This window comes from Lycium barbarum, chromosome 3, assembly GCF_019175385.1.
Source record: "Lycium barbarum isolate Lr01 chromosome 3, ASM1917538v2, whole genome shotgun sequence".
NCBI classification, from domain to species: domain Eukaryota; kingdom Viridiplantae; phylum Streptophyta; class Magnoliopsida; order Solanales; family Solanaceae; genus Lycium; species Lycium barbarum.
Window position 1 is genome coordinate 117,204,640 of NC_083339.1, and position 9,420 is coordinate 117,214,059.

At 31.5% G+C, this 9,420-nt stretch overlaps 1 protein-coding gene across 1 annotated transcript; it reads left to right on the forward strand.

Annotated features, from left to right (window-relative positions):
- Window positions 1-7,175: 7,175 nt before the first annotated feature.
- Window positions 7,176-8,569, forward strand: LOC132631975 (heavy metal-associated isoprenylated plant protein 39-like). The gene is made up of 3 exons (XM_060347750.1): window positions 7,176-7,377; window positions 7,572-7,647; window positions 7,980-8,569. Exons 1-3 carry the CDS (start codon window positions 7,372-7,374, stop codon window positions 8,339-8,341), a joined length of 444 nt encoding a protein of 147 aa, XP_060203733.1. The 5' UTR covers window positions 7,176-7,371; the 3' UTR covers window positions 8,342-8,569.
- The last annotated feature ends 851 nt before the right edge of the window (window positions 8,570-9,420 follow it).

Sequence of the window (9,420 nt, forward strand, 5' to 3'; positions counted from 1 at the left end):
AAGCTCCTGCAACTATTCATGGAACTAAGATATAATTGTAATTCTGAGGCAAATCATTATAGTCAATGAACCGTGTCGTAGAGAGAATCATCAACGTTCCTAAATGTAGAGAGTTAGCCTCACATACCTTAATTCCGGCCTTTGAGCGTAATACAACGTTCGTCAATCCTTTCAATTTTAATCTATAGCAACACAAGTCAAAGGGATTCCATATTAGAAATAATATCTATGCTTTGGTCACCTTAGGATTTTATCAAACACTTGGTGGGCATAAATCCCCACAATCTTCTTTAATGGTGTTTCCTTTACGCAATTCTCGTTCTATTACTTCTAGGTGATTGTACAATCTCAATTAGGTATAGTTAACATCATTCTTCATCGCCTAAATGATTTCAACAACCCTAAGTCAACAATCCAACCCATACAATAATTCATAAGTTTTCTTCATCAAACCCATTAGCTTATTCCAAGAATCCGTGGTTTATAATCATAACTCGAACGCTATAATCGATTAGGGATAAAGACCATACCTTTTTGATGTTCACGAGAACTTCTCGTCCAACAATAACGTCCCAATCAACATTCTATGGATTAGAAGGGTTCAATCATGTTTAAATGGTATTTAGAAGTTGAATTCATGCTAGAGTTATTGGGAAAGCTTCCTTGGAGGGTTCTTGAGGCTTGGGACTGTTCTCTATTGCCTTACGAAGACTTTTCGTGATTAGGGGCGTTAGGGAAATAAACCCCAAGTTTAAATATAAGAAAAACTCAAAAATATGAGGTTTTGACCCGAAAACCCGACCCATCCGCGTTAGGACCGCGTCATACGTCCAACACAGGGCCCTATGTAGGTCTCTGGTCAGAGAGGGTGTTTTTGTGCATTCGGCCCCCGACGCGGGGTCATCGCACTCTCCCTCAAGTGCGGCCTGTGTCGGCTCTGTGCAGTGTTCTGTAAAATGGGCATAACTTCTTTTACGGAGCTCCATTCAGCCTCTACAACATATAGTTGGAAAGGTATTTCAAAGATCTACAACTTTCGTGTTTTTCTGTAAAATGGACATAACTTCTTGTACGGAGCTCCGTTCAGCCTCTACAACATATAGTTGGAAAGGTATTTCAAGATCTACAACTTTCATGTTTTAAGTTTTCTCAAATTCTCAACGTATTTTCACTAAATTGGGATGGAATGCAGACGTATCGAAAACTTAGCTGATTCTATCGAATCTTAATCGCCTTACTATTAGCCATTTTACGATGATCATATCTCCCTACTTCGATCTTTGATTGGACCAGTCCTTATATGGTTGGAAATGTATTTCTACGTACTACAACTTTCATTAGGTTACTTTCCCAAATTCCCAACTAATCAAGGGGTTACAGCTGCCCGAATTAGGCCTATCAACTATTTTCGCAAAACGTTCAAACCTTCAGTTTTTTCACTAAAACTCTAACGATACGAGTCTAACCTTAGTTCTAAGATACGAGGTGTAACACTTCCTATCCTGGTGCATCTATTGTTCTGTTAGTCCAGAGGACGATTAACCTCCAAGGCATGCAGCCCGGTACATCTACTGTTGTGCTAGTCTAGAGGACGATTAGCCTCCGTGGCTTTTTAGCCGAAGTATTGAGCGGTTGATATTTTGTTGCCTGTGAGTGGCTTGTGGTGATATTGAGTTCGTAAGTGAAATATTTGACGGTAAACGGTAATGAGTTAATTTGATATGTTCTTCGTTGTTGGATTCTCTGATGACTTCTTTAAGGTTACTGGCTTACCCTTGGTGAGGGTTTGAATCCCCACATTGTAATTCCCTCCCCCATTTCCCCTTTCCCGGCCCCCGTCCCCCTATGTAATTAAAAAAAGTTACACCAGACTATAATTTAAATTAAAATATATCCAATTAAAAAGGTGCCTTCAACGACATGTGTAAATGGATAATGAAAATTGACACACATCTACACCGATCACTTATTTTAGCATCACTGTGATAATATATGCAAGCCCCACAATACAAAATTCTTATTATCATTTTAAGATCTCTTAATTAATTAATCTTACGGGAATAAGAAAAGAGAATACACTGTTAGGATAATATTAAAGAGAAATTTACCAAATGATAGAAGTGCGAGTAAAAATCAAAGCTTGTGAAAGAGCAACAAAAGGCACAGCGAGACAAAGCAAGAGAGAGCAAGGAGTAGTACTTTTCAATGTTTTGGATATCTTTTTCATCTACAGAACATGGCTATTCATAGCCTAATAATGAAACTTGGGCTAGAGGAGTTGCTACAGTGATAGCCACCATGACATCCACGTGGCATTCACTTTTTTCACAACGCGTATGAGTTTTTGGCATATTATTAGTTTTGATGATAACTTGTTAGCTTTGGAATAAAATATGAAATTGAACGCTCTTTCTTCTGCACATAAGTTCGCACGGGTTCGGACCCATAGCAAGCAACCTGTGATAACTCTTTGAATCAAGCCTTAGAGTAATAGTAAAATTATATTCGTGTGACCTATAAATCAAAGTCAATTTCGAGCAGTGAAAGCAATCATTAATAGTTACATTAGGATAAACTGTCTACATCACATTTCTTGGGTTGCGGCCATTATAATAGTCATTCAATTTAGTTTTACTTTATTAGCTCAGTCAATAATATTAATGTAACAAAAAGTAACTTTATCTAATTATCATAGAAAGTTATCGAACAAATTTTATAATAAAAATTACTTAACTTTGTTCTGAACAACATAAAATAATATTATATTCACCGCCAGTATATCTTATCCAAGTCCATCAAATTGCTCATATATATATATATATATATATATATATATATATATATATATATATATATATCAGTAGAAAATTCAACAGCTATCACAATTACTTTCCTGCTTTAGGTGGAACTCCACGTTGAAGAAGTTACTCATAATGTTGCCAATACAGGAGTATCCTTGGTAATTTACCAAGTCACATACTCGTGCTCGACGTGAAAAAATTTATCTTCTTATCACTCATATTCTCTTTTCTTATACCCGTATCTCATTTGTTTGAGCTTTTTTTCTAGTAACTTTATGTTATACATAAATAAGTTGAGTATTTTTTATTTACAAAAGACAATTTTATAGTATTCAATTAAAATTGAATAATAAAAAATATAGTAATTTAATAAAATTTATTGTAGTGGAATAAAAATCGAGTGCATGATCCTAACCTTAGTTTTATGGAAATGCTTCCGCAAATGAGATGGGACCCCTTATCAAGTTGAAGGGGGACGTGGCAAAACCAGGAGGTGTCAATTTTCATAAAGATGTGAGCTTATGTTCTAGAAAATTTCTATTTTGTATTTTTGGTGCAAAAATGGTGTTTTAAAGCTCTAATCTTTCAATACTTTTTGCACCATTTTGGTGTATGAATAGTGTTGCACCAAATTTGATGCAACACTATTCATCTACACCATTACTTTTCATTAATATTTTTTTTATTATATTACACTTTTAATTTAACATATTATAAATTTTAATTTTTACATTTAGATTCCTAATATACCTATTCATCTACACCATTACTATTCATTAATATTTTTTTTATTTTTTTATTATATAACACTTTTAATTTAGCATATTATAAATTTTAATTTTTCCATTTAGATTCCTAATATACCTAATTATTTTTTTATGTAATACCTTATAATATTAATTTTACATCTTAATTTTGGAGCGTAAGTTTTATAAATTAATTTTCGTATATATTATTTTTATATAAAATTGTGAGTTAATTTTATTATAAGTTATAATTGTATAAAAAAATATAACCATCACAAAAATGAAAAGTGCAAATATAAAATATAATATGTTGTTAATAATATGTCATCGCGTTTTTGGAGAAAAGAAGTACTACGTGATATATTAACTACATGTATTATACTGCACAACATGATAATCGAGGATGAGCGTGATCTTAATGTACTAATTCAAGATGCTTGGGAAGGTCCAACTCCAACAGTAGAAATGGTAGTAGATGAAAATTACCGATTTGAACAATTTCCGGCAACGTACTCATCATGGAAGTTGAATATTTATGTAGAAATTAAAATACATTCTACCTTAATGTAATATTTATTTAATTATATTTTATCAATGATTTCACTTTTATTTGAATTATCCATTAATATGTATAACGTATAATATGTGCTTATAATTTATATTATTTAAAAATTTATGGTACAAAATAATTTTATATTAAATGATTATATAACAAAGGATTATGAATTACATGGGATGGATATGAAAAAAAAAAAAGAAAAAAAAAAGGATTTGTTTTATGAAATTAAAAAATAAAATTTAAGTAAAAGAAAATAATATAATATAGAAGGGAGAGAAGAATATCATAGGAATATTTTTTTTTGGTGTAAAAAATAGTGCACTGAGTTGGAGTTAATTTGCACCATTTTGATATTTGCATCATTTTAGTGCAAAAAATGATACAGGCTGGAGCTGCCTAAGGGTGTCAATTTACACAAGTTGGCTGAAGAAAGCTAAAAGTCTTGGGAAGCCAGGTCCCAAGTGGACACCGCTAAAGGTGCGGCCAAAAAGTTTCTTAAAGCATACGTGACATTGTGTGGTGATGCAATATCCATTCTTGTAGTACTTGATTTTGCTTTAACAAAAAAAAAAAAAAAAAAAAAAAAAAATTGCTTTAGCGTTCATTTCGACTACAGTTTATGCGTTTGCTTTAGCGTTCATAACTCTAATGCATGCACTATGTATAACAATCATGCATGTCAGTTTCATTGATGAAGTTGGATAAACGTCCAGTTCTGATATATTTAATGACTAGAGAGGAGGATTGGTTTTGGTGGACGAAGATAATGACTCGATTGGTACACTATAATATTTCATAGATAGTCAAACCGTGGATCGTTCCATTCAACAGACACCTTGCTTGAAGTGGTCTTTTTTAAAATTGACTACTCAATCATTGACGATTATCGTAACTATTAGTTTTTTGACAAATCGAACAACCTTAGTTGTACTTGAATATTTTCCCATATTATTAAACAAAGGTTTACTTTGCTTAACCAACATATTATATATCTGAAATAATGATATATCTTTGGAGGTAATTGGATTATTATTATTATTATTATTATTATTATTATTATTATTATTATTATTATTATTATTATTGTTATGTTTTGAGAATTCTTTTGTTGCTTATGTTACCTGTTAGAGTAATGTGGAAATTTGATTTTTTTTCATTGATAAATTTTGTCATTTTAAAGTGAAAAGTGCATAGTTTCATTTATTAGCGACATTAATTAGTCTTCTATATTTCGAATTTTGAATATATCTTCTTATTTATTTATATGTATTCAATTTTGAGTTGTGAATTAAAAAGTTTCTATATTTATAGTGCATATTCGTTTATACAATCATAAGAAAAATAATATCGTAATTATTTGTATATTTTAAAATAAAAGAGTTCAAACAATATTTAGTTGATGTTTAAAATATTTAAAGTAGAAATTGAAAAAAGTGTGTACAGATGTTATTATACCTATGTTTGGACATGAACTTAACTTGAAAAAGAAAGGTTGAAAATTGTGAGTAGTAGCCTTATTTCTTTAGTATGTAATGCCAATTAAATAAATTTTTCAATATTTCGTCATTGTTTCAAATACTAACATTAATGATAATTACATTACTGAGTACAAAACAACTATTTAAATTTCTTAAGTTTTGGTTTATTGTTAAAATCTCTACCATACTTTATTAGTTACTAACTAAGTGTTATGTTTAATTATCATTTCTTGATTTTTTATCTATAAATGACATGATTTTTTATGTTACCATTAATATGGTTATTAAATAAGAAAAAAAGCATCACCTTGTTAATAAAATCAAACATGCTGCACCTGAAACTATTAATTTTAGACAGTGTGATTGGCCGAGTACGGGCTTTCCCTTTCTAGTATATAAGAAATTGGTGTGTGTAAGTGTAACAAAATGACAAAATGTTACTTCTCCATTGCAGATTGAATATCAACCTTTACGTTTCGGTTCATCCAAATAGTGTCAATTATTTTGTAGTGTTCTATGAGTAAGAATTTTCAAGCGTATATATTAGAAAAATAATTAAGAATAAATACGAACCACTTCTGCTCTCTCTGCATAACCTTTTTGTCCAGTTTATTAGTGTATAAACTAAAATGTTACAACCACTCATGTTACAAGGTATAAAACATTAAGATTTTTCATCCGTCTCTAGAGTCTAAACTTTAATCTACGTGCAAGGTCAGTACGACATTCAATTTTTGGGAGAAATGAAATGATTGTGAGTACACATGTATATTTTAGAGTATACTTTTTTATCAAGCAACATTAGTTTTACTCTACTAAGCTCAACAGGATGAAACAGACTTCAGCGCCTTGAACAGATTAGGTTTTTGCAGAAATTAGTGCGTTGACGGGAAAACTGATACTCTTTGGCTCCTTGCTATCCCTCTGAATTGGCTTTTTATGAGTATATTATATATTTAAAAATATTTGTTACTCTTCTCTTCCACTAAAAAGTATTTATTTCATTTTCTAGAAATAGTTTAACTTTTTATTTTACTTTAATGAAATAATTTAGAGTCACACAATTATATATGACTTAGGTAGACTATATATTTCAAATTATTTTTCTTACTCTATGTTCGGTTAATAAATTGGACATAAAAAGTATTAAGAAAGTGGATAATATTCTTCTGCCCAGGCCTTAAAAAAGAATATTTTGAAATGAAAAGCAAAGTATTATAAAGATAACAATTAAAAAAACATGAACGTATATATTTATATCCCTTAAAGAAGAAAAGAAGTTTATTTCGAAATAAAAAAAGAAAAGTATTCCTCTGCATTAGATTAAAAAAAGGGAAAATGAACGATGGGCTTTTACACGTTTAAGAAAGTAAAAGATTTTTATTACTATGATTGGACGCAGTTAATCGCAGCCACAATTGATGACTTAAAACGTATTGACCACAGACTCTGGCCAGCCTTGACGTTTTCTTGAGTCTCTCTCGACTTGGGGTTACGTTGCATGCTTCCTCCTCACATCCCCTCTATACCCTACTCTACTGTTACTAACCACTCAGTATCAAAAAAATCACCCGTATAAATACAAGGCACTAAACTCATTCGACACTTGTGCAGCTTCAACACGTTTCTCATTTCTCTATCTCTCTTCTTTTCTTTGGACATTTTGATCATTCTCTTGCTTTCTCCTCTATATTTAGAGAGAATAATAATCTTAGTAGTAGAAAGCAGGTCTTGATCTGCTACTTTCTATTATACCCCAAAAGCAGATATCCAATCAGCTATCAAAGATGAAGGTAAGCTCTTCTTTCTGGTTTCTTTATATTCTCTGTTTCTTTTTTCACTCAATCAGCTAAAGTTATCTTTTTTATGGATTCTGATTCTCAAGATATCCTTAAATTTTGACTCGAAACTCTTTTGCGCACTTTGTACTAAAACTGAACTATTATTGGTGGAAACTGAATATCTAACTTGATTATTCTATTTACAGAAAGTGGTGCTGAAATTGGAGTATTTCGATGACAAAATCAAGCAAAAGGCCATGAAAAAAGTGTCTGGTCTTGAAGGTATTGTATAATTACTCTCATCTAATTTCTACAAGAATTATCTAGAAACCCAGATCCTGAATTACTCCCTCCATCCAAATTACTAACAGTCACTTTAGGTTAAATATTGTCAAAGTATCTGTCACTTTAAGAATTCAAAAAGACTAAAATTGATAATTATTTTCAATTATATCCTTAATATTAAAGTGGTTAAATTTAATATTGTTTAGTAAAATATACCTTGTATTTACATTTTTGTAATAAACATAAAAGAGCTAAAATGTTAGTTACTGGGACAGAAAGAATAGTGAAGTTTCTCAATTTTGATTTGTTATTCTCTGAATTGCTAACAGGGGTCGAATCAATTTCGATAGACTCAAAGGAGAAGAAATTAACAATAACAGGGAACATAGATCCAGTGTCATTAGTTTCCAAATTGAGGAAGCTCTGTCACACTGATATCCTCTCTGTTGGACCAGCAAAAGAGCCCGAAAAGAAGAAAGATGAAGGGGCCAAAAAAGACGATGCTAAAAAGGGCGATGACAAAAAAGGAGGAGATGAAAAGAAGAAAGATGGGAAAGATGAGGCCCCTGTTATGAAAGCTTTCCCAGCTCCTATGTTTTATCCCTATCAACAACCTTATCAACCCCCTGTTCCTGCTTATTATCACCACCGAAGTGTCGAAGAGGATCCTAATTCTTGTGTTATTTGCTAAGTCCTTCATAATGGATTTAATTCATACCCTCTTATTATGTATTTATATATATGTGAGTTTTGAGAGATTGTAGAGTAATTAAGGAAAAAAATATCTTGTACAAATTTTTGTTTTTCTTTACCCCCTTACATTTTTGTTCTAGTTCAATAATTTTATTTCATTAAAGGACATCTCAGTTCATTAGAAAATCTCTAGTTGATGCATATATATTGAAATGTTGGTTTGATATGGGTAACTGAGCATGGAGATTGTTAGTTTCTTTTTTAACTATTCGTTGTTTGAAATTATATTGTTGAGCCAACTAGTCTGGTTGTGCTTCCTACTAACTCAAGGTTAAATGAACTTTATTTTCAAGGTTCGAACCTCCTTGTAACTGTATGTGTAATTATGACACCATAAAGTTGAACATCTTTAAGCCTCTCTTGTGGAGAAATATAGCAGAAGAAAGGTAAATCGGGAAGACCTTCTGCTAGCCCAAGATCGTTAACTAAGATCAGAAGATTCAACTCGTTAACTAAGATCAGAAGATTCAACTAAAGAAGAGGAAGCTATGGAAATGAAAAGTTTACTTGAATTGACTTGTATTGGTAGTATCAGCTTACAATTGGGGTTACATACAAATGAATAAGGTCACCCCTATTTATACTTGTCTAGGGATGGTTCTAGATAGAATTATCTAGATATATCTACAAAATATCTAGTTAGCCTTATCTTCTAACACTACTCTAGAAAATCTAGATTTCTCTTTAAGATAATTATCCAAGATCCTACACTAGACTATTCTAAATCCCTTACTAAATATCTAGGATTTTTTGTACCTTCAAAAAATCAACTTTACTTCTTCACACTCCCCCTTAAAGTGATTTTTTGGAAACTACCCCGAGCTTGTTGCAGAAGAACTCAGACGAAGCTTTTCGATGTGCCTTGGTAAAGATCTCAGACATATTTTCATGTCTCCTCTTGCTTCTTCAAATGACGAAAGTTTTCCACAATTAATTGGGCCTGCAAAGAAGCATGAATACGTACAAGCAAATTTTTCATCGCTATAGCGAGCTGGCTTAATAGTATTTCTTTTTGGC

Excerpts from the sequence above, each read along its gene's own strand:
- LOC132631975 (XM_060347750.1), top strand. Across the intron at positions 7,648-7,979 it reads AAAAGTGTCTGGTCTTGAAG|GGGTCGAATCAATTTCGATA; the intron begins GTATTGTATAAT and ends AATTGCTAACAG.